The sequence below is a fragment of the Ascaphus truei genome, chromosome 17 (genome assembly GCF_040206685.1).
Source record: "Ascaphus truei isolate aAscTru1 chromosome 17, aAscTru1.hap1, whole genome shotgun sequence".
Classification (NCBI taxonomy): Eukaryota; Metazoa; Chordata; class Amphibia; order Anura; family Ascaphidae; genus Ascaphus; species Ascaphus truei.
The window spans coordinates 43,546,138-43,572,402 of NC_134499.1; the positions used below are offsets into that span (position 1 = coordinate 43,546,138).

The 26,265-nt window shown below is 48.0% G+C and overlaps 1 protein-coding gene across 8 annotated transcripts in view; it reads right to left on the bottom strand.

Annotated features, from left to right (window-relative positions):
* The window catches only part of IQSEC1 (IQ motif and Sec7 domain ArfGEF 1), a 435,749-nt gene that overhangs the window by 33,286 nt on the left and 376,198 nt on the right, over positions 1-26,265 (bottom strand). For all 8 annotated transcript variants that reach the window (XM_075574981.1, XM_075574980.1, XM_075574986.1 and 5 more), the window contains 3 exons: positions 18,737-18,898; positions 10,446-10,568; positions 6,428-6,594 (listed from right to left, as the gene is read on the bottom strand). In XM_075574981.1, coding sequence (XP_075431096.1) covers positions 6,428-6,594; positions 10,446-10,568; positions 18,737-18,898 — 452 coding nt within the window. The remainder of the gene's footprint in view (positions 1-6,427; positions 6,595-10,445; positions 10,569-18,736; positions 18,899-26,265) is intronic.

Genomic DNA, 26,265 nt, shown 5'->3' on the forward strand with positions numbered 1-26,265 from the left:
ACACCTGCAGAAACAGACAGTGCTCGCTACCACTCTGGTGGGATGTCTTCCCCATCATCCACACCTGCAGAAACAGACAGTGCTCACTACCACTCTCGTGGGATGTCTTCCCCATCATCCACACCTGCAGAAACAGACAGTGCTCACTACCACTCTCGTGGGATGTCTTCTCCATCATCCACACCTGCAGAGACAGACAGTGCTCACTACCACTCTCGTGGGATGTCTTCTCCATCATCCACACCTGCAGAGACAGACAGTGCTCGCTACCACTCTCGTGGGATGTCTTCCCCGTCATCCACACCTGCAGAAACAGACAGTGCTCACTACCACTCTCGTGGGATGTCTTCCCCATCATCCACACCTGCAGAAACAGACAGTGCTCACTACCACTCTCGTGGGATGTCTTCCCCATCATCCCCACCGCAGAGACAGACAGTGCTCACTACCACTCTCGTGGGATGTCTTCTCCATCATCCACACCTGCAGAGACAGACAGTGCTCACTACCACTCTCGTGGGATGTCTTCCCCATCATCCACACCTGCAGAGACAGACAGTGCTCACTACCACTCTCGTGGGATGTCTTCCCCATCATCCACACCTGCAGAAACAGACAGTGCTCACTACCACTCTGGTGGGATGTCTTCCCCATCATCCACACCTGCAGAAACAGACAGTGCTCACTACCACTCTGGTGGGATGTCTTCCCCATCATCCACACCTGCAGAAACAGACAGTGCTCACTACCACTCTCGTGGGATGTCTTCCCCATCATCCACACCTGCAGAAACAGACAGTGCTCACTACCACTCTGGTGGGATGTCTTCCCCATCATCCACACCTGCAGAAACAGACAGTGCTCGCTACCACTCTCGTGGGATGTCTTCCCCATCATCCACACCTGCAGAAACAGACAGTGCTCGCTACCACTCTGGTGGGATGTCTTCCCCATCATCCACACCTGCAGAAACAGACAGTGCTCGCTACCACTCTCGTGGGATGTCTTCCCCATCATCCACACCTGCAGAAACAGACAGTGCTCACTACCACTCTCGTGGGATGTCTTCCCCATCATCCACACCTGCAGAAACAGACAGTGCTCACTACCACTCTCGTGGGATGTCTTCCCCATCATCCACACCTGCAGAAACAGACAGTGCTCACTACCACTCTCGTGGGATGTCTTCCCCATCATCCATACCTGCAGAGACAGACAGTGCTCACTACCACTCTCGTGGGATGTCTTCCCCATCATCCACACCTGCAGAAACAGACAGTGCTCACTACCACTCTCGTGGGATGTCTTCCCCATCATCCACACCTGCAGAAACAGACAGTGCTCACTACCACTCTCGTGGGATGTCTTCCCCATCATCCACACCTGCAGAGACAGACAGTGCTCACTACCACTCTCGTGGGATGTCTTCCCCATCATCCACACCTGCAGAAACAGACAGTGCTCACTACCACTCTCGTGGGATGTCTTCCCCATCATCCACACCTGCAGAAACAGACAGTGCTCACAACCACTCTCGTGGGATGTCTTCCCCATCATCCACACCTGCAGAGACAGACAGTGCTCACTACCACTCTCGTGGGATGTCTTCCCCATCATCCACACCTGCAGAGACAGACAGTGCTCACTACCACTCTCGTGGGATGTCTTCCCCATCATCCACACCTGCAGAAACAGACAGTGCTCGCTACCACTCTCTCTAAATGACGACACAAACATTAGCCCCCTCTGCAGTTACAGCTCCATATTGGCAGTGTTCCGGCAAGGACACATGGCAGAACAATCTGCATAAAGTTTACACCAGCAGCTTTCCAGGTATTACCTGTTTCAAATACACAGTTAACTATGAACCTAAGAAGCTCCATATACCCAAGTAAAGTTTCTTTAAATGTAGGTCTTGGAGAAAAATGATACAAATAAAAAAATACTCACGCACCCCTATAATATACTGAGATACTTAAATTCCATTTATTAAGGCAAACAACCTAGGAAAGTAAGTGAATGGTCCTCTCAATCGCCAATAATCAATTACTTTACAGATGATTATTCATCACACAAAAATTACAGCAAATAAAAACCATGGTACAAATATAACCGTACCGGGTAGATCGCTGTTACAAAGTATCACCCTCCATCAGAAAGTAATGCAAAAATGAGGACATTATTGGATATATATTTCTACGTGTAACAAGCAGTGTCTATCTATCTATCTATCTATCTATCTATCTATCTATCTATCTATCTATCGCTGTATCTATCTCTCTCTACCTCAATGTCTTGTATAGCACATACACAGACTGAACCCTGCCTACTGCTATATATCAAGGTCTCTGAAAATAAATAAGAAATTAACATTTATTTTATAGCAGGAAGAGGCAGGAAGATGAACATCCGTCCACTTTCAAAATGCTGCCATAGAGCTGATTACAGTGTTCTGGTCCGAGTGCGCTTACATGTAAGTGTTCTGGTCCGAGTGCGCTTACATGTAAGTGTTCTGGTCCGAGTGTGATTACATGTAAGTGTTCTGGTCCGAGTGTGCTTACATGTAAGTGTTCTGGTCCGAGTGTGCTTACATGTAAGTGTTCTGGTCCGAGTGCGCTTACATGTAAGTGTTCTGGTCCGAGTGCGCTTACATGTAAGTGTTCTGGTCCGAGTGTGATTACATGCAAGTGTTCTGGTCCGAGTGTGCTTACATGTAAGTGTTCTGGTCCGAGTGTGATTACATGTAAGTGTTCTGGTCCGAGTGTGCTTACATGTAAGTGTTCTGGTCCGAGTGTGCTTACATGTAAGTGTTCTGGTCCGAGTGCGCTTACATGCAAGTGTTCTGGTCCGAGTGTGATTACATGTAAGTGTTCTGGTCCGAGTGTGATTACATGTAAGTGTTCTGGTCCGAGTGTGATTACATGTAATTGTTCTGGTCCGAGTGTGATTACATGTAAGTGTTCTGGTCCGAGTGTGATTACATATAAGTGTTCTGGTCCGAGTGTGATTACATGTAAGTGTTCTGGTCCGAGTGTGCTTATATGTAAGTGTTCTGGTCCGAGTGTGCTTACATGTAAGTGTTCTGGTCCGAGTGTGCTTACATGTAAGTGTTCTGGTCCGAGTGTGCTTACATGTAAGGGTTCTGGTCCGAGTGCGATTACATGTAAGGGTTCTGGTCCGAGTGTGCTTACATGTAAGTGTTCTGGTCCGAGTGTGATTACATGTAAGTGTTCTGGTCCGAGTGTGCTTATATGTAAGTGTTCTGGTCCGAGTGTGCTTACATGTAAGTGTTCTGGTCCGAGTGTGCTTACATGTAAGTGTTCTGGTCCGAGTGTGCTTACATGTAAGGGTTCTGGTCCGAGTGCGATTACATGTAAGGGTTCTGGTCCGAGTGTGCTTACATGTAAGTGTTCTGGTCCGAGTGTGATTACATGTAAGTGTTCTGGTCTGAGTGCGATTACATGTAAGAGTTCTGGTCCGAGTGTGATTAAATGTAAGTGTTCTGGTCCGAGTGAGCTTACATGTAAGTGTTCTGGTCCGAGTGCGATTACATGTAAGTGTTCTGGTCCGAGTGCGATTACATGTAAGTGTTCTGGTCCGAGTGCGCTTACATGTAAGGGTTCTGGTCCGAGTGCGCTTACATGTAAGTGTTCTGGTCCGAGTGCGCTTACATGTAAGTGTTCTGGTCCGAGTGCGCTTACATGTAAGTGTTCTGGTCCGAGTGCGCTTACATGTAAGTGTTCTGGTCCGAGTGCGATTACATGTAAGTGTTCTGGTCCGAGTGTGCTTACATGTAAGTGTTCTGGTCCGAGTGCGATTACATGTAAGTGTTCTGGTCCGAGTGTGCTTACATGTAAGTGTTCTGGTCCGAGTGCGATTACATGTAAGTGTTCTGGTCCGAGTGTGATTACATGTAAGTGTTCTGGTCCGAGTGTGATTACATGTAAGTGTTCTGGTCCGAGTGTGCTTACATGTAAGTGTTCTGATCCGAGTGTGCTTACATGTAAGTGTTCTGGTTCGAGTGTGCTTACATGTAAGTGTTCTGGTCCGAGTGTGCTTACATGTAAGTGTTCTGGTCCGAGTGTGCTTACATGTAAGTGTTCTGGTCCGAGTGCGATTACATGTAATGTTCTGGTCCGAGTGTGCTTACATGTAAGTGTTCTGGTCCGAGTGCGATTACATGTAAGTGTTCCGGTCCGAGTGTGATTACATGTAAGTGTTCTGGTCCGAGTGTGATTACATTACAGGGGGTTGAGAGCCGGCAGGGGGGTGAGAGGCGGCAGGGGGGTGAGAGGCGGCAGGGGGGTGAGAGGCGGCAGGGGGGTGAGAGCAGGCAGGGGGGTGAGAGGCGGCAGGGGGGTGAGAGGCGGCAGGGGGGTGAGAGGCGGCAGGGGGGTGAGAGCAGGAAGAGGGGTGAGAGCCGGCGGGGGGGTGAGAGCCGGTAGGGGAGTGAGAGCCGGCAGGGGGGTGAGAGCCGGCAGGGGGGTGAGAGGCGGCAGGGGGGTGAGAGGCGGCAGGGGGGTGAGAGGCGGCAGGGGGGTGAGAGGCGGCAGGGGGTGAGAGCCGGCAGGGGGGTGAGAGGCGGCAGGGGGGTGAGAGCCGGCAGGGGGGTGAGAGCCGGCAGGGGGGTGAGAGCCGGCAGGGGGGTGAGAGACGGCAGGGGGTGAGAGCCGGCAGGGGGGTGAGAGCCGGCAGGGGGGTGAGAGCAGGAAGAGGGGTGAGAGCCGGCAGGGGGTGCAGGGAGAAGAGGAGTGTAAGCTCTCAGGATCAGGGCCCTCGTTACCTCTTGTGCGTGTCTGTCCTCACCTGTGTGCAACGGTTTGTGTAATACACACAACTCTGAACCCCATTGTACCTCGCTGTGGAATGTGTTGGTGCTAATTTTAATGGCAGCTATTCTTCTCAAACTAAGAGGGGAAAAGTTTCTTAATTATTTGAAACATAGGGGGGGTAGTTCAAATAAAAATTGCAATCATGTCGTTGACTGAGCCACTGAATGTGCCACCTGTGCTGAAGCAGGGATATCCTTAAACCTGACCCTTGAAGTCTGGAGTTGGCCGTCCGTGTTAGGGAACAATAAGAAATATGCAATACGCTACAAGGCCAATAATAATAATAAGATCCGTGCTGACTTGGGATGAGGATCACACAGAAGTATATCCCAGGGTTTGTTCAGGACCAGTTTAGTGATGAAGATCGCAGAACCAAAATTACAGATGTGAATGGTTGTATTTTTGAAAAGATGGGAACTATATATATATATATATATATATATATATATATATATATATATATATATATATATATATATATATATATATATAGTTCCCATCTTTTCAAAATATATATACACACACACACACACACACACACACACACACACAGTGGTCGTCACCAAAAAATCTACTCGCCACCTAGTACCACACGTGTGCTGCTTGGGCCAATAGGAGCTCGCCACGATATTAAATCCACTCGCCCGGGGCGTGCAAATGTATAGGTTTGTCAAACACTGTATATATATATATACACACACACACACAATATATATAAATATATATGAAAGGCGGGGTTGCAGACCTGCCTAAGACATGCAGATGAGCATACAGCTATATTTGCATATATATATATATATATATATATATATATACACTGGCGACACACTTTATTCGAGCTCGGCTAGTCCCACGAATTCGGGTATACCCGGGTGTATTGAGGTTTGTGACTGTTTTCTGCCCGAGTGCATTGAGGTATTTTCAAGCAGGGATTGAAGCATTTTATTCCTGCTGGCTGCAATACTGCACAGTATATATATATATACTGCATTACAATTCATGAATTTATGCCATCTGGTAGACACGCGAAGCATTGCAGCCTATTAAATCCTAATCATTATCATTTAACAGATCAGCCGCCCGTCAGCCAGGCATGAACCCAGGCTGGGAAGGCAAACGCAACGGGGCTTGTCAGAGGTGAGGAGCGGCGCATTCCAGGTATCTGCCAGGTACATACTGGGTATTTGCTCAAATAAAGTGTGTCGGTGCAGTATGTGTGTGTGTGATACGATACAGTGTGAGCGAATATCAGAGGCAGCACTCCACGAGGTTGTCAAAAAAGTTTTGTATTTAGTGAGACATAATAACCAACGTTTCGGTCCTCCACACGGAGGTCCCGTGAGAAAGGTCCCGTGTGGAGGACCGAAACGTTGGTTATTATATCTCACTAAATACAAAACTTTTTTGACAACCTCGTGGAGTGCTGCCTCTGATATTCGCTCACACGGTATCGTATCACCTATTTGATTTATATATATATATAATTTGCTTATATACACACACATACATATACACTTAAAATATATATTTTTTAACACCCCCCACCCGTTATTAATTAATCCATGTTTTTCTAAGAATTCAAGCAAAAATCTTACCTCTTAAATTTTTCACAAAATCCTCTAATTTCATTTTGCGTTCAGGCTTCACATTTGGACTGTACATGTCTGTGTTCAGAAGTATAATTGCAAAAGCTAAAATGAAGATGGTATCGGGATTCCGAAACTGTCTGACAACGCCGGGGTTACAGATGCAGTATCGTTGGCTGGAAGAAATACATGAACAGCTTCAGTGAATGGATTATGTACACTAGTGTATGTAGGTACAGATATACAATATTGTCCAAGCATTCAGTAGTGTAAGCCAAGGGAACATGAATCCAACTCCTAGTAGTTTGACTTGACCCTGTATAGTGTCACACCCTGCATTGACCTCTGCAAAGATAAATCACAGTGTATGCTTGAGTATTTAAAGCAGCAATGTTGCATAAAACAGCCCTGCTGACATCTCTCTGGGTCTTACAGATGTATTCCTGGGTTCTGTGTTCTCTTCCTCTCAGAATACATTAGCAGCTTCCAAATGGCCACTGTGCAATGTATTCTCATCTCACTGTGACCTTCATGCAGACTGTACTTTCTTCGGACGGCACCGTGCATTCCCTGTGCATTTTCACGAATGCTGCTTAAATTGGGGGAATGACATTTTGCAGCCCTGTCCATCTTTGAAAACGTAAAAATATTTAAAGACAGAGCACTGAAGAATAGAAATAAGCCGGGAATGTGATCACACCCGTGGCTGTATATATCAAAGGGCAAATTCCAGCGCAATGTCACTATTTTGTCGCAGCCCACGCTAAAATATACTTGCGTCAGGCAGCGTCTATGTTTTAATCCTGCTTGCACATGTAGCCCCCGACCCTTTGGGCTCCAGTGACCCCCTCCTCCTTGCACTCACCTCCCCAGTGGTTGTGAGAGTTGCGGCCGATTGCGGGTGCGATCGCGCATGCACGCGTTTCCAAGGAGGTCTCGGGGGCGTGCGGAGTGTATGGCGGGTGCCGGGGCGGCGAGTGAGTCGCCGAGGGCTCCCGGAGGATCTTTGTGCAGGGCGCCGCCACTTTAGTTGGGTTGCGCATGCGCAGTGTATCAGGAGTTGCGGAGGCCCTCAGTGAGCTCACGCATGCGCAGTAACAAGAGCGCGAAGTCCGGCCAATCAGGGAAGGCTCTTGGAAGTGACTACAAGTCTCATGAGCTTTAGGAGTGCACCACCTGATGCCAGGGAGCCAATAGGGCTAGGATAGGGATATGAGTCACTGGGAGCACTCGAGGCAGTGTGTGACAGGCAGGGATAGGGGACAGAGGGTTCGTGCAAAGAGGCAAGTAGCCTCTGCACTAGGCCAGCAAACCTCTAGGCCCCAGTCATAGGCCCTAAGTCATTCTACAAGTTTGTGGTTGCTCCAGGGACAGCCCTAGAATAGGGAACGGATCCCTTAGCACTGCAGGATAGTTAGGGACACAGCGGATGCTGCAATCCCTGAGGAGAGGTCTGGGACCAGGCCTCCCTAAAGAGAAAGACATGACCCGGGTGGGATCACACCTGACGACGTTGTGGAGGAGCGTGGGTCGGCAGATCCTTTTTGAAGCCTCTGCGGACCGGGTTCTGGTGCGCCCGGCAGATACAGTCTGCAAAGTGCACCAACAAAACCGGTACAAACACAGGTGCTGATCACGCCTATAAGGGTGGGTTCTTTGGGGACACGTTAGGTTAAGTGACCAAGGAACTTCGCATTGCTGTGGACACGGTGTTGGGAATCACTGCTGTGGAGAAAGGGCTGCGAGGCGTGGCGTAGTTGTGGACACAATTACTATAGTATAGAGTGAGAGTTTTACTATTCCTATTACATATATCGTTACAATAAAGGTTCCGCTATTTTATCACGGTGTGTGTTTATTATTGTGTCCTGTGAGGGGCGCTTCTGCTCTGCTGGGATCCCTCACAGGTGGAGGCGCTGCTTCCGCTCTGCTGGGATCCCTCACAGGTGGAGGCACTGCTTCTGCTCTGCTGGGATCCCTCACAGGTGGAGGCGCTGCTTCCGCTCTGCTGGGATCCCTCACAGGTGGAGGCACTGCTTCCGCTCTGGTTGGATCCCTCACAGGTGGAGGCGCTGCTTCTGCTCTGCTGGGATCCCTCACAGGTGGAGGCGCTGCTTCCGCTCTGCTGGGATCCCTCACAGGTGGAGGCGCTGCTTCCGCTCTGCTGGGATCCCTCACAGGTGGAGGCACTGCTTCCGCTCTGGTTGGATCCCTCACAGGTGGAGGCGCTGCTTCTGCTCTGCTGGGATCCCTCACAGGTGGAGGCGCTGCTTCCGCTCTGCTGGGATCCCTCACAGGTGGAGGCGCTGCTTCCGCTCTGCTGGGATCCCTCACAGGTGGAGGCGCTGCTTCCGCTCTGCTGGGATCCCTCACAGGTTGAGGCGCTGCTTCCGCTCTGCTGGGATCCCTCACAGGTGGAGGCGCTGCTTCCGCTCTGCTGGGATCCCTCACAGGTGGAGGCGCTGCTTCCGCTCTGCTGGGATCCCTCACAGGTGGAGGCGCTGCTTCCGCTCTGCTGGGATCCCTCACAGGTGGAGGCGTTGCACCATAGTAAGTATATACCCCAGGCTCTCTGTGGCAGAGGCTCAGGCTCCTGGAGCCAACAGGTATAATAGCAGCACTGGTAGCTTCCTGTGTTCTGGGGGAAACAGGGCTACACACAATTTTTGGGGACAGCTGCGTCCCCCGCAAGTCTATATGGCTTATTCTAGTAGCTCAGAAGCGGTCTTTGCCAAACCGCACAGTTTGACATGTTCAAAAGAGGAGGAATGAAATGTGAGAAAAAAAATCTGTATTACAAATCACTTCTAAAAAAAAAAGTGACAAACCGCACTGTTTAGCAGCCCATCCGCACGGATTGTACATGCTTAAGGCTGCGTCCACGCTGCAGTGAACGCGCTCGTGCTTGGCGCACTCATTTTAATGTAACCTGAGCATGGCCACGCTGACGCTTCGTGCGCGTGTACGTTCAGCAATGCTCAGCGCTTGGGGCGTCATGGAAAATTGATTTCCAAGCGCTCAGGAGGGTCACATGACCCAAAATTACGTCACAATTGTTCCTTCAATAACACGCCCCAATCCAGCCAATTACACTCCCCCTCCCTTAAATGCCACGCCCCCCGCTCACAAATTGCAGAAGGACAGCCTGCGCTCATGCTTGGAGAGGTGGTGACGTCACCATCCTCAAGCATGAGCGCACTCAGCGGCAGCGTGGCCGGGGAATAAGACGCAGAATGACCTGTGGTACTAACGCCATCCTGAGTCTGACTTATCGGTTTTACTCTCTCAGCCAAACCCACATTTCAGGCTCTAGATGTAACTCGCAGTATTAAACTCGCCCCCCTTAGGTGGTGTTTTGGGAGCGGTTTGCATAACGGAGCTACAAGAATAGCAGTTGTGGGCAAAACATGCCAACTGATCGGACTGTCAGAGCAGCGAAACCGCTTCTAAAAAAAGTTGTTTAGACGCGGTTGGACATCCGATATGGGCTTAGAGAATAGCAAAGCATGTCAAGCCACTTCTAATGTGCGTTTTATAAGCAGTTTGTCACACTTCGGAGCTACTGGAATAGGCCCCAAAGTATTAAGGAATGTGCGGCTTGCTTTACTTTTCATGATGGTTTTCTGCATTCATTTTCTCTGGCACCTTAAAGGCGCAAGTCTTGTTTTAGAGCAGAATATTAGCGCAGCATGTGCCAAATTCTAAAACAGTAGAAATACACATCATAAATATATCACATTTCTAACAGAACAAAAAATTAACATTTCTAGATGCAATTGGGTCAGTGCACACGTACTGTACCACTTGATACATAGACCCCGTGTTATAATATAGTATTTAACATCAAGTATATGTATATATAAAATATATATATATATGTATATATAAAATATATATATATACACACACACACGTGTGCAGACATCTTCTACTATATATACAAAATATGTACAGTATTTAATAAATTCATGAAGGAGAACGGTCAGGTTCAGGGCAAGCTGTCACAAGCTTCATGTAGCTCACATACCTAAAAGCTTCGATTAGACGTTCTACTTTCTGGGCCTCTCCTTGAACCCGGATATGAGCTTGAAATTTCCTGAGAGCTTCATCTAGTTCCATGGCAGAAAAGTCCATTTCATCCACCACGCAGCTAAAACACAAAGTTACACTCGTTCTGTACGGTTCGTTTATTATTCTTTGAAATTACATCTCTTAAGAGAATGGGAAGAGCCATTAGAGTCATATCATGTCAATGTTATCAGTATCATTTCCCCGAGCAGAAATTGCAGAATGAAGGTATTTTTATTTATGGTTTTGGAATTAACAGCACAGTGTAGACATTGTGTGTGTCACAGAGTATGACCCCACTCCAATCTCATTACAGATGTCCTTCATAAATAATTTAAAAATATATAAATAAATCTTTCTACAAATTGAGCCAACATTGGCTTCACAAGACACTTTAAAATATGCATACCAGGAACTTCTTTTTGGATTAGATTTCAGTCATTTGTAAAATAACAAAGCCCAGCATGCTGGAGATGCAATTAACCGAGAGATTTATGCTACTCACATTGACTGCACCATTTTTATAATTTGCTGTTAATTTAAGATATGTTTTATAGCTTTTTAAACGTCGAGTCATATACTGTACGAAGTCTCGTAGCTGCAAAACCATGGGAATAAAGGAGTTTGGTGTTGTGCTGTTTGTTGGACATCATTTTAGAAAGGAAAGGTATACAGGGATATGCCAAATAAGTATACATGGGAAGGATGTTGATCCAGGGAGTAATCTGATGGCCAATATTTGGAGTCAGGAAGGAATTTATTTTTCCCCTTATGAGATATCATTGGATGATATGACTCTGGGGTTTTTGTTTCCCTTCCTCTGGATCAATATACTGTAAGTTACGGATACAGTATAGGATAAAGTATCTGTCGTCTAAATTTAGCATAGGTTGAACTTGATGGATGCATGTCTTTTCAACCTCATCTACTATATAATATATATATATATATATATATATATATATATATATATATATATATATATATATATATAGCTGTTTAGTTGGATTTAACATATATATATTGCCCATGTAATATTATATTATTTCATCAATATATAATTCAATTGATCAATCTCACACAAAAACATTGCAGAATACCTCTTTTATTATCCCATCAGGGCAATTTAATACAATATAGGTTTAGCGCTATTGTGTGTGTCTCTCTCGTTCTGTGTGTGTGTGTGTCTCTCTCTCGTTCTGTGTGTGTCTCTCTCGTTCTGTGTGTGTCTCTCTCGTTCTGTGCGTGTGTGTGTCTCTCGTTCTGTGCGTGTGTGTGTGTCTCTCTCGTTCTGTGTGTGTGTGTGTGTGTCTCTCTCTCGTTCTGTGTGTGTGTCTCTCTCTCGTTCTGTGTGTGTGTGTGTCTCTCTCATTCTGTGTGTGTGTGTGTGTGTGTCTCTCTCTCATTCTGTGTGTGTGTGTGTGTGTCTCTCTCTCATTCTGTGTGTGTGTGTGTGTGTCTCTCTCTCATTCTGTGTGTGTGTGTGTGTGTCTCTCTCTCATTCTGTGTGTGTGTGTGTGTGTCTCTCTCATTCTGTGTGTGTGTGTGTCTCTCTCTCATTCTGTGTGTGTCTCTCTCTCTCGTTCTGTGTGTGTGTGTGTGTGTCTCTCTCTCGTTCTGTGTGTGTGTGTGTCTCTCTCATTCTGTGTGTGTGTGTGTGTGTGTGTCTCTCTCTCATTCTGTGTGTGTGTGTGTGTGTGTCTCTCTCTCATTCTGTGTGTGTGTGTGTCTCTCTCTCATTCTGTGTGTGTGTGTGTGTGTGTGTGTGTGTCTCTCTCTCATTCTGTGTGTGTGTGTGTCTCTCTCTCATTCTGTGTGTGTGTGTGTGTCTCTCTCTCATTCTGTGTGTGTGTGTGTCTCTCTCTCATTCTGTGTGTGTGTCTCTCTCTCGTTCTGTGTGTGTGTGTCTCTCTCTCTCGTTCTGTGTGTGTGTGTGTCTCTCTCTCGTTCTGTGTGTGTGTGTGTCTCTCTCATTCTGTGTGTGTGTGTGTGTGTGTGTCTCTCTCTCATTCTGTGTGTGTGTGTGTGTGTCTCTCTCTCATTCTGTGTGTGTGTGTGTGTCTCTCTCTCATTCTGTGTGTGTGTGTGTGTGTGTGTGTGTGTGTGTGTGTGTGTCTCTCTCTCATTCTGTGTGTGTGTGTGTGTCTCTCTCTCATTCTGTGTGTGTGTGTGTGTCTCTCTCTCATTCTGTGTGTGTGTGTGTCTCTCTCTCGTTCTGTGTGTGTGTGTCTCTCTCGTTCTGTGTGTGTGTGTCTCTCTCTCGTTCTGTGTGTGTGTGTCTCTCTCTCGTTCTGTGTGTGTGTGTCTCTCTCGTTCTGTGTGTGTCTCTCTCTCTCTCGTTCTGTGTGTGTGTGTCTCTCTCGTTCTGTGTGTGTGTCTCTCTCTCTCGTTCTGTGTGTGTGTGTCTCTCTCGTTCTGTGTGTGTGTGTGTGTCTCTCTCGTTCTGTGTGTGTGTGTGTGTCTCTCTCGTTCTGTGTGTGTGTGTGTGTCTCTCTCGTTCTGTGTGTGTGTGTGTGTCTCTCTCGTTCTGTGTGTGTGTGTGTGTCTCTCTCGTTCTGTGTGTGTGTGTCTCTCTCGTTCTGTGTGTGTGTGTGTGTCTCTCTCGTTCTGTGTGTGTGTGTCTCTCTCGTTCTGTGTGTGTCTCTCTCGTTCTGTGTGTGTGTGTCTCTCTCGTTCTGTGTGTGTGTGTCTCTCTCGTTCTGTGTGTGTGTGTCTCTCTCGTTCTGTGTGTGTGTCTCTCTCGTTCTGTGTGTGTGTGTCTCTCTCGTTCTGTGTGTGTCTCTCTCGTTCTGTGTCTCTCTCGTTCTGTGTCTCTCTCGTTCTGTGTCTCTCTCGTTCTGTGTCTCTCTCGTTCTGTGTCTCTCTCGTTCTGTGTCTCTCTCGTTCTGTGTCTCTCTCGTTCTGTGTCTCTCTCGTTCTGTGTCTCTCTCGTTCTGTGTCTCTCTCGTTCTGTGTCTCTCTCGTTCTGTGTCTCTCTCGTTCTGTGTCTCTCTCGTTCTGTGTCTCTCTCGTTCTGTGTGTGTCTCTCTCGTTCTGTGTGTGTCTCTCTCGTTCTGTGTGTGTCTCTCTCGTTCTGTGTGTGTCTCTCTCGTTCTGTGTGTGTCTCTCTCGTTCTGTGTGTGTCTCTCTCGTTCTGTGTGTGTCTCTCTCGTTCTGTGTGTGTCTCTCTCGTTCTGTGTGTGTCTCTCTCGTTCTGTGTGTCTCTCTCTCGTTCTGTGTGTCTCTCTCTCGTTCTGTGTGTCTCTCTCTCGTTCTGTGTGTCTCTCTCTCGTTCTGTGTGTCTCTCTCTCGTTCTGTGTGTCTCTCTCTCGTTCTGTGTGTCTCTCTCTCGTTCTGTGTGTCTCTCTCTCGTTCTGTGTGTGTCTCTCTCTCGTTCTGTGTGTGTCTCTCTCTCGTTCTGTGTGTGTGTCTCTCTCTCGTTCTGTGTGTGTCTCTCTCTCGTTCTGTGTGTGTCTCTCTCTCGTTCTGTGTGTGTCTCTCTCTCTCGTTCTGTGTGTGTCTCTCTCTCTCGTTCTGTGTGTGTGTCTCTCTCTCGTTCTGTGTGTGTGTCTCTCTCTCTCGTTCTGTGTGTGTCTCTCTCGTTCTGTGTGTGTGAGTCTCTCGTTCTGTGTGTGTGTGTCTCTCTCGTTCTGTGTGTGTGTCGCTCTCGTTCTGTGTGTGTCGCTCTCGTTCTGTGTGTGTGTGTCGCTCTCGTTCTGTGTGTGTGTGTCGCTCTCGTTCTGTGTGTGTGTGTCGCTCTCGTTCTGTGTGTGTGTGTCGCTCTCGTTCTGTGTGTGTGTGTCGCTCTCGTTCTGTGTGTGTGTGTCTCTCTCGTTCTGTGTGTGTGTGTCTCTCTCGTTCTGTGTGTGTGTGTCTCTCTCGTTCTGTGTGTGTGTCTCTCTCGCTCTGTGTGTGTGTCTCTCTCGTTCTGTGTGTGTGTCTCTCTCGTTCTGTGTGTGTGTCTCTCTCGTTCTGTGTGTGTGTGTCTCTCGTTCGGTGTGTGTGTGTCTCTCGTTCTGTGTGTCTCTCGTTCTGTGTGTGTGTCTCTGGTTCTGTGTGTGTCTCTCGTTCTGTGTGTGTGCGTCTCTCGTTCTGTGTGTGTGCGTCTCTCGTTCTGTGTGTGTGCGTCTCTGTGTGTGTGTGTGTCTCTGTGTGTGTGTGTGTCTCTCTGTGTGTGTGTGTGTCTCGGTGTGTGTGTCTCTCTGTGTGTGTGTGTCTCTCTGTGTCTCTGTGTGTGTCTGTGTGTGTGTGTGTCCCTGTGTGTTTGTGTGTTTGTATGTGTGTGTGTGTCTCTGTATTGCGGGGATTACTTGGAGAAGTCTGGGCTAAATTTAGCAGTATATTAAAGAATATAAATACCACATCAATATATCAGAAGATTCAATCCAATAGGTTGAGATCTACAATATGTATGTAACAAATACAGTAACAATACTGGGGTCCTCCTTTAAATGGCACAACAAGATCTGCCTGATAAGATTAAGACAAATATTTACTGTAATATATTACATGCAGAGGCGGAACTAGAGAGGGAGCGACCCAGCACAGCCTGATAGGTGTCACAGAGATCCCGCTATCAGAGAGAGGTCCGCCGACACGCGGGAGAGCCGGGACTTCGCCCAGACCCAGCACAGCCCGATAGGGGTCACAGAGATCCCGCTATCAGAGAGAGGTCCGCCGACACGCGGGAGAGCCGGGACTTCGCCCAGACCCAGCACAGCCTGATAGGGGTCACAGAGATCCCGCTATCAGAGAGAGGTCCGCCGACACGCGGGGAGAGCCGGGACTTCGCCCAGACCCAGCACAGCCCGATAGGGGTCACAGAGATCCCGCTATCAGAGAGAGGTCCGCCGACACGCGGGAGAGCCGGGACTTCGCCCAGACCCAGCACAGCCTGATAGGTGTCACAGAGATCCCGCCATCAGAGAGAGGTCCGCCGACACGCGGGAGAGCCGGGACTTCGCCCAGACCCAGCACAGCCTGATAGGGGTCACAGAGATCCCGCTATCAGAGAGAGGTCCGCCGACACGCGGGAGAGCCGGGACTTCGCCCAGAACCAGCACAGCCTGATAGCGGTCACAGAGATCCCGCGATCAGAGAGAGGTCCGCCGACAAGCGGGAGAGCCGGGACTTAGCCCAGACCCAGCACAGCCTGATAGGGGCCACAGAGATCCCGCTATCAGAGAGAGGTCCGCCGACACGCGGGAGAGCCGGGACTTCGCCCAAACCCAGCACAGCCTGATAGGGGTCACAGAGATCCCGCTATCAGAGAGAGGTCCGCCGACACGCGGGGAGAGCCGGGACTTCGCCCAGACCCAGCACAGCCCGATAGGGGTCACAGAGATCCCGCCATCAGAGAGAGGTCCGCCGACACGCGGGAGAGCCGGGACTTCGCCCAGACCCAGCACAGCCTGATAGGTGTCACAGAGATCCCGCCATCAGAGAGAGGTCCGCCGACACGCGGGAGAGCCGGGACTTCGCCCAGACCCAGCACAGCCTGATAGGGGTCACAGAGATCCCGCTATCAGAGAGAGGTCCGCCGACACGCGGGAGAGCCGGGACTTCGCCCAGACCCAGCACAGCCTGATAGCGGTCACAGAGATCCCGCTATCAGAGAGAGGTCCGCCGACACGCGGGAGAGCCGGGACTACGCCCAGACCCAGCACAGCCTGATAGCGGTCACAGAGATCCCGCTATCAGAGAGAGGTCCGCCGACACGCGGGAGAGCCGGGACTTCGCCCAGACCCAGCACAGCCTGATAGGGGCCACAGAGATCCCGCTATCAGAGAGAGGTCCGCCGACACGCGGGAGAGCCGGGACTTCGCCCAGACCCAGCACAGCCCGATAGGGGTCACAGAGATCCCGCTATCAGAGAGAGGTCCGCCGACAAGCGGGAGAGCCGGGACTTCGACCAGACCCAGCACAGCCTGATAGGGGTCACAGAGATCCCGCTATCAGAGAGAGGTCCGCCGACAAGCGGGAGAGCCGGGACTTCGACCAGACCCAGCACAGCCTGATAGGGGTCACAGAGATCCCGCTATCAGAGAGAGGTCCGCCGACACGCGGGAGAGCCGGGACTTCGCCCAGACCCAGCACAGCCTGATAGGGGTCACAGAGATCCCGCTATCAGAGAGAGGTCCGCCGACACGCGGGAGAGCCGGGACTTCGCCCAGACCCAGCACAGCCTGATAGGGGTCACAGAGATCCCGCTATCAGAGAGAGGTACGCCGACACGCGGGAGAGCCGGGACTTCGCCCAGACCCAGCACAGCCTGATAGGGGTCACAGAGATCCCGCTATCAGAGAGAGGTCCGCCGACAAGCGGGAGAGCCGGGACTTCGCCCAGACCCAGCACAGCCTGATAGGGGTCACAGAGATCCCGCTATCAGAGAGAGGTCCGCCGACAAGCGGGAGAGCCGGGACTTCGCCCAGACCCAGCACAGCCCGATAGGGGTCACAGAGATCCCACTATCAGAGAGAGGTCCGCCGACACGCGGGAGAGCCGGGACTTAGCCCAGGTATGGAATGGTTGCCAGGTGTTGGTTATCCGAAATGGATTGTGGCAATTTAAATCCGTCATACACCTGACACAAGTGTTGCGTCACATTTAATCAATACGTTTTCCTGAATCCTCGCAATCTGACTTTCCCGAGAAGCTATATTAGTAGGAGCCTTTGAAAGGAATAGCAGTAGAATTAACAATTGAGTGAAAATGGTGACGCATCGCCAGTTCACTCACAGAATGTACATTTGTGGTGCACTCCACACTAATTGTTTTATTTGATTTTATCGTGACTATACAACGTGAAACACAAGGGTGACAAAGTGAAAAATAAAATTAATTTAAAGCTAACACGTGGTGTCGATGTAGCTGATTGCTGTAATCTGGTGTGTAATCCTATATCATATATAATACTGAACTACCATCCTGCTCAAGTTGAAAAATGCAGAGTATTACACACAGTTGATCACCTAAAATCTCTAGCAATCCAACATCTCTAGCAATATCATTGCCCCAGCAATAGAATGAATCAAGCATAGAATGAGAGCACAGCGTCCGTGTTGGCTACAAAGTCCCCGATAAACAGTTTATCTCAGAGGTATGTATGCAGGATAGAACGGGGAATTCCCTAATCTACTAGGCTACCATATGAACGCTGTTTGAATTCAAACAGCACAGCTCCAACATCACTGTCAAGTTTTACTCGGGAGTCCCTGTAGCTCGTGATAATACATATAGACTCTGCAACATAACACTCTGTGTGAAAAATAGAGTACTTAGCTAATTGATGCATGAACGCTGCATCTCTCATGGAACACGACTTCAGAGCACTCTTCCAGCATACATGCAGGGGCTCCGATACACCAGGAATCAGCTACACCACGTGATGTGACGTCACCACGTCACTAGGCCCACGCCCTACGCGTTTCTCTCCAGGCGGAGCTTCGTCAGGGGCAGGTGGAACACAGAGTGTTATTGTGTGTTGGTGTGCAGCTTTGTGTGTCTGGAATGTTGTGTTTAATGTGCTTATAATGTGCAGATTATATTTACGATCTTTCACCATAATAAACATCATGAATACTTGTCCTGTGTATAACAAAGTACACAAGACACATTTAGGGATATGTTGATGAATCACCAGTAAAAAAATCCCGCATTTGCTATACAAATGCACAACATTGTTGATGTTTTTAATTGGAAGTATTGTGTGGCAACATCTTTATCCACGAACGTGTGTCTGGATCTTGTTTGAGCTTGCTGTGGGGAGATGGTATAATACTAGTCCTAACAACTGTTACAATCTGGTACAATGATTGGAGTTTCTGAAAGCAGAGGAAATGACTTCACATTCCACATTTTATTTTTCATATGTGTGAAGACATAACAGAGTTGGCTTGAAGGTTTTGTGACCTGAGAATTAAGTTTTATGACACCGTAACAATGTATTTGGTTTGGAATTCTAAGGCTAATGATCACAGATAATTATGATCTGTACACCTTACAATCCAATGATGCATTCAATAATTTATATTGCATTCAGATTTTTAGAGATGACCTCGTCTTTTGTATATAACCACCTAAATGTCACATTAAGGTCAATTCTTTATATTAAAAGCATTATTAGTTCCCGAGAAAGTAGCCACACTGAAAATACAATAGTAAGAGAAATGTTGACATTAATTTCTAGCTTTGCAAAGAACTTCATTATTACAGGACTGGCAAAATGTAACCCCCCCCCCCCATTACCTTGTGACAATGAACAATACTTACTCGAGTACATCTCTATTGAATTGTTTCTGTCTGTTGCCCAGAAATTCTCCGATCATCTGCCTGCTGAGTCCTTTCCTCTGCAGGAGAAAATGTGCTACCCCGACTGGTGTATCTGGGACAAAGCCTCGTTCTATGAGATATTGCACGCCCTTCTCAGGTTTCCTAGGGACAATACATAGACAATATTACTAATAACATGAGCCATCAACAGTAGTATGATATTGTTTCAGATGTACAATAGAAAGGTTCTTGGAATTGAATGTTATTAATCCTACATTTGAAAACATTAGGAAAAATAGGAAGTTGAACTTAAAATAATGATATTCTTTATATTCTTTCACGGGTACTGTAAGCCATTATTTCATTGGTAAGACAACACGTTCCATTGCTTGGAAGTTCATATTGTTTCCTACCTCATACCCTGCAGTTTATAATACCAGATGCACCAAGGGAATAACACAGTGTTCAATAGGAACCCGTCTTTATTAAATGTGGCTGCTTGTTGCTTGTTCTAACCTAGTTTTGCATGTAGACTTTTTTGGGGTATTGACTTAAGTCTTGTTCACTGCAAAAGTGGGGCAAACTCCTGTAGGTGACCAGGAAGTAGCCGTGGCCGACCCCAGCTGTGGCTCCCCTTCCTCACTAAACCATATTTGAATAAGTAATTGGAAACAAGATGGCATCAAATTCAAAGATGCTGCAGATGAGCCAACATTTTGATAAAGCACATTGATAAAAGGTCACGTTTATGGATTCAGAGCCAGAGAGAGACCGTTCTCGCCCCGGATGCATGTGGCTTTGCTCTGTGGATGGTGTCTGCCTTCTTTTTTTTTTTTTTACTTAATTTTATTTGCAGTTTTCAATGGGATACAGAACATAAAAAAGGGAACATTCGGGACCACACCAAGCAGTTTCATATTACATTACATACAGGCCAATCTAGCCGCCTTTCCGTCACATTTGAACAGTATTGATGGGGTCAAATCAACAACACTTATTACTACTAACACATTTAAAGAATAAACAAACCAACCAGACACATACATAGGGAAAGGGGGGAAGGGAAAGAGGGTGGGGGTCTGCCTTCTTTTAAATCATATTTTAATTTGCTGCTTAGAACCGTCTTAGCTACAGAAGATGCTGTTAATAACATCTACAATCAGAACCAGTGACCACCCAGCTATACGCTCAGTCGCTGCCTCTGGCTCATCCATAGTGGATTTTGTAGTTTACTTCCGTGTCTAATAGCAGTCACTCTCGAACAAGCCGTGGCTGCAATTTGTGTTAGATATGGCCTAATAACTCGGACTTCAATTCCTTTTCTTTGTAACTGGAAAACGTATTTACAATTATTCCTGAAACACTGAGCCTCACACAACTCTAACTCGTTGGGTGTTATTAAAGTACGATCGTGCATATTAGGCTCTACCACACAGACTCCATTTAAATCAATATTGGTTATACAACCACATGGCTGATAGTGGCATACCCTACTTTGCTTGTATGAATTTAGTGGACTGCATGCAAAGGTGAAGAACATGGCCAAATACATATGAAGGTCTATGTAATAACAGTAATAAGAGATTTGCCGGTAAGACAGGATATCCACATGTATATCACTATTTTACAGATTCAGTAGTTTAATTAAACTGTCTCTTTCTTTCAGAGTAATTCATGCATCCTGTTTCCCTATTAATATGCATAGACTTCAGAAGCCTAAATGAGTGTAACAATATTGCATTTTTAACTGCAACGAGAATTGATTTAAAAGAGAAAGATAACTGTGCTATTTTTACACATCAATGAACAAGCAACCTAAATACTTGTATTGAGAATGATGTCACCAACAAGAATAGCTGCACCCTGTACATTTGACATTACATTCTTGATGTATTGCCGCAATTTACATATAAATATATACTGCATTCAAATTCTTTTTTTTCCTATCAACTGAACCTGCAACTCCAATGCCTCGGGTTATTTAATATTGCCTGGGGGGAAATAAAGGAAACCCGTGCGTATACCGTTATATGTAACAGTTTCTGAAGTCCATCTCCAGGGAAATCTGTTTCTGTTACAGTACGCACAGTGTATATTGTTTGTATGATCACCCATAAAAGACACAAAGTAACACGAGGCTAATTCTAATGATGTGTACGGCGTCTGTTCAATTTGTGACGCCATGTTTCTCTTCCTGGGAAGACTTCAGCCTCAATGATTGTTTCACAGCATACTGAATAGTGAGGAACCAAAAGCATATGTATGTACAAGTCGGTATCTCTGCTGCCTTAAAGTAATAAAGGACTTGAAAGGCTTCTTGAAAAATACAACAACAAAAATATCTAGTTCCAAAGAATGGCCAGGGGAGTCCCCCAACGGGAGTGGGACCGATGCTGCTGGCGATTGGGACAGGAGCAGATGGCGCAGATCCTCCTTAAGCTTCCATCCCCTGCTGAGACTTAATTGATCTTGTCATCTTCAGGTAAAGGTTATTTCAGTGTTCAGCTTAGCAGGAGAGGGACAAGGGAGGGATGTGAGGGGGGAGTGAAGCTGATGCCACATCTGCTGTTCTCATTTATAGTGATTATGGTGATAATAACACTGAAGGAGCAGCTCAGCGAGTGAAGACGCTGACTGAGAACAATGACGGCGTTTGAAGCAGGGAACCTGGTTCAAATCCCGGCGTCAGCTCTCTGTGGCCTTTGTCACTATCTCCCTGTTCCTCAGGCCCCCAAAACATAGATTGTAAGCTCATCTGGGCAGGGGCTGGGTCTATAAAAGTCCTATGTGCTGCGTACCGCGCGCTATACTGTAATTAAGGGCAATTTGAGTCTCATTGGGGAAAAAAGCGCTCCTGTCCACTGTCCACAGGAAATTTAACTCACGGGCAACGCCGGGTCTCTCAGCTAGTATATATATATATATATATATATATATATATATATATATATATATATATATATATATATATATAATCAAAAAATAAATAGATGATACCGTTCTGTGGCTAACGAAATGCTTTTATTTGTGCGAGCTTTCGAGATACACTGATCTCTTCTTCCGGCGATGTTACAATGAATGAAGCAAGGATTACTTAAAAACAGTGTCTCTTGGAATGTTATCTGTGCTGGTCCTTCCCCCATGTGGATGAGATTTATGGCTGGAGGTGTCAAAGGGTAACTGAAAGCAAGTGAAGAAAGAGTGTGTGTGTGTATGTGTATCAGTGTGAATAAAAATGAATGGAGAGCCCACAGTATAAACAGTGCTCTACACAAGGTGTGTGTGGAGTGAGAGGGGATATAAATGGTGTGCGTGGGTGTGGAAATGTGAGAGTTTGTAGCACAACTAAAAGTGTGTGTGGATACTATGTGGTCCCTATTGGTGTATAGGGATGGAAAAATAAGGAGTATTAGTATGTGTGAGAGACAGCTGTGTGTGCATACATATAGCACAGTATGTACATACATGGCCTTTAGCGCTCATGGGAAGAGAGTTCGCTAGTGTCAGTAATGACTCATAAAATTTCGATCTCTGTTTAGGCCACTGCTAAGTGTCCCGAACAGTTGCATAAATTTGTATTCATGCAACCGTCTCTCTTTCGGGGTTTTAAGATTACGTTTGAGTATGGCAACCCTCAGATCGTTCATCTTATGGCCAGAGTCAGAGAAATGTTCGCCAACAGGACTGTCTCTTGTTCCGCGTGTGATGCTGTGGCGATGCAGGTTCATTCTCTTGTTTATCCCCTGTCCTGTCTCATCTATGAAACCTGAAACCTATCCCTCCAAGGCTGCGTCCATACAGGGGCAGACCGCGAGGACGCGCCCGCACGCTGAGCGATCAGACTGCCTAAAGGCAGCGATCGAGTCTATACAGCGTGCGGGCGCGTGCTCTCAGAAGCGGGAGGGGGAGCACGATGCGCGTAAAATCAGTCAAAACCGATTTCTCGCGCGATTGGGTGGTCACGTGTGCTGGTTCGCCATAGACACACCCCCGGACGGCACGCGTACCAAGGCCAGGGAAAGCACCCGCTTTCCCTCAGCCTCCGCGCTCCTCCGCACGGCTGCTGTGTCAATGGACGCAGCCTAATAGGTTTCAGTCACAGATAACATTCCAAGTTGCACTGTGAAGCATTTCGTTGCAATATAACTCCAGATAATACATTTCTCACTCTCTATGTTACATAAATACTTAGTTACTGTTGAACTATTTGTGGCAACCAATGTAGTTATAATAAACTCATATTAGGAGTTGTGTATAATATCCCATTTTATTTATAAATCTCAACCAGTTTAGTTGCTTATGTGTGTATCCCACTATATAGTACAGTATGTATATTATACTGCATGTTTATTTTTACACCAGCAGAATATAGCAGCAGCATCCTGTAGGAGACGAGTACAAAAGGATATCCAGGTGAGACATATTGGGGGAAAATAAACCTTGGCTTTTATTCAGCCCGTAGCTTCAAACACATCTTTAAGGCAGCACACAAAATCAACAAAACAGCCTATCCCCCTGTAAAGGGCTGGATCACTCTCCCAGTGCCTATCTGCCGTCTGGGAGGATGGGCCTCTTACCCTGTGCCACCCAAAGACCAAAGAGGCAGCTGTAAGCATGGGCTCTTTACATCAGTCTGGGTTGGTGTTCGTCGGGTGCACCCTCTGGCGGGTTCCAGGGTCTGCGGTGTTCTGGAATAGAGGGTCTGGTTCCCTGGGATCCCTCTCTGTCAGCAAACACCTCCCATGTGCTAGAGCGATCCCCTGGAGTTCAAGCAGGAGGCTTTTCTACCAGTTTGTGGTTGACTGGTTAATTATCTGTAGCTGCAATTAACCAGCTCCCTGCTGAACTAATCAGATCAAAACACGCTTTCTACTGAAGATATTTTAGAGAGGGGTTAAGGCCCTGTCACACAACCCAACTGGAAACTTATGATATTTGTGACCCATTCTAGTAAGGATTCAGAAGATATAATTATCTCCTGATGACGAGAGACAGAGGTGACTGTTCGATCTTGGTACTCCTTGACCTCTGCAGCATTTGATACCGTGGACCATGAGATCTTAATGTAGTGCCTGAAGGATTTCTGTGGGCTGGGCGGCACAGTTCTCAGCTGGTTCAGACCCTCTCTCACTTGCAGGTCACAGAGTATCTTCAGCAGTGTACTGAAGTTGGTTGAAGCTGAATCCTGATAAGACAGAAGTGCTCGTGGTGGATGCCAACGTCGGAAAACTACAAAACTGCATCTAGGTCAACACACTGGCCTTTGAGGACTCCCAGCTGCTAAACTCTTTCCGTGTGCGGAAGCTTGGTGTTGTCCTTAACTGTGACTTGATCCTTAAACATAATGTGTCAGTCGTGATCAAATCTTCATTCTTCCACCCAAGGAACATAGCCAGGATTAAGCACCTTATCCCCCAGAGGACCTTACTACGCTTGTCCATTCCTTTGTGTCAACACGCCTGGACTACTGCAATGCGCTCTACTTGGGTCTTCCGGAAAAAGAGCTGCGCCACCTGCAGCTGGTGCACAATGCTGCCGCCAAGTTGTTAACTAACCAGACCCGGTCTTGCCACTTGACACCTGTTCTCCATTCTCTGAACTGACTGCCTGTAAATTGGGGAATTTATTTCAAGATTGGCTTGTTGACATTCCAAGCCCTACATGCCCCAGGTCCCAGCTATCTGAGAGGGCTTCTAGCTTCCTACACTCCCATTCGCTCACTTCCATCTGCAGATGAAGGACTCCCAACAGTTCCCAGAATCTCCGTAGCTTCCTTTGGGGCCCGAGCTTTTAGCCGCGCTGCTTCCACTCTTTGGAACAATCATACAGTCCGAGACGCCCCCTTTCTGTGAATCTATAAAACAGGCTCTACCCCTACCTGTTTACCCAGGCATTGAATTAATGACCCGCAGCCTGTCCAGCATTTAATTGCTAAAGTACCGTCCCATCCTGTATTGTATCTTTCCTTGTGTTTGGTCTCTTTTATAACCTTAAATGTTTTCTTCTTTTTCCCTTTTTGTAACTGTGAAGCTTGGAGTCTTATTGGGAGAAAAGCGCTAAAGTTATTATTATTATTATTATTAGACTAATAGGCAGGGAATATTTACTTCCAGCTCCAAGAAAACAGAAATATAGCAAGAAAAGAATACCAAGCGTGATTTTCCTGCTGAAGACACTGGCTCCATCTGCACTTTGAAATAAACATACAACATATTGTCATAGAAGAAAGAAATATCAAAAGTCACAATGCAGAGGTTTGCAGTATTAGTGACAACTGAATTTGGTATCTGGGACAATGAAAGGCAGCACGAAGCATGCTTACATGCAGGTGACCCAACAGGTACTAAGCTTCAAAACATACATTTAGTCCAGCTTCTCTTAAAACAATAATAAATTATACATTTTCCCAGTAGAGAAAATCCCTAGCATCTAGTGTGACGGAGGGATGCCGTGTGACGGAGGGATGCCGTGTGACTGAGGGATGCCGTGTGACGGAGGGATGCCGTGTGACGGAGGGATGCCGTGTGACGGAGGGATGCCGTGTGACGGAGGGATGCCGTGTGACGGAGGGATGCCGTGAGACGGAGGGATGCCGTGTGACGGAGGGATGCCGTGTGACGGAGGGATGCCGTGTGACGGAGGGATGCCGTGTGACGGAGGGATGCCGTGTGACGGAGGGATGCCGTGTGACGGAGGGATGCCGTGTGACGGAGGGATGCCGTGTGACGGAGGGATGCCGTGTGACGGAGGGATGCCGTGTGACGGAGGGATGCCGTGTGACGGAGGGATGCCGTGTGACGGAGGGATGCCGTGTGACGGAGGGATGCCGTGTGACGGAGGGATGCCGTGTGACGGAGGGATGCCGTGTGACGGAGGGATGCCGTGTGACGGAGGGATGCCGTGTGACGGAGGGATGCCGTGTGACGGAGGGATGCCGTGTGACGGAGGGATGCCGTGTGACGGAGGGATGCCGTGTGACGGAGGGATGCCGTGTGACGGAGGGATGCCGTGTGACGGAGGGATGCCGTGTGACGGAGGGATGCCGTGTGACGGAGGGATGCCGTGTGACGGAGGGATGCCGTGTGACGGAGGGATGCCGTGTGACGGAGGGATGCCGTGTGACGGAGGGATGCCGTGTGACGGAGGGATGCCGTGTGACGGAGGGATGCCGTGTGACGGAGGGATGCCGTGTGACGGAGGGATGCCGTGTGACGGAGGGATGCCGTGTGACGGAGGGATGCCGTGTGACGGAGGGATGCCGTGTGACGGAGGGATGCCGTGTGACGGAGGGATGCCGTGTGACGGAGGGATGCCGTGTGACGGAGGGATGCCGTGTGACGGAGGGATGCCGTGTGACGGAGGGATGCCGTGTGACGGAGGGATGCCGTGTGACGGAGGGATGCCGTGTGACGGAGGGACGCCGTGTGACGAGTGACGGAGGGATGCCGAGTGACGGAGGGATGCCGTGTGACGGAGGGACGCCGTGTGACGGAGGGACGCCGTGTGACGGAGTGACGGAGGGATGCCGT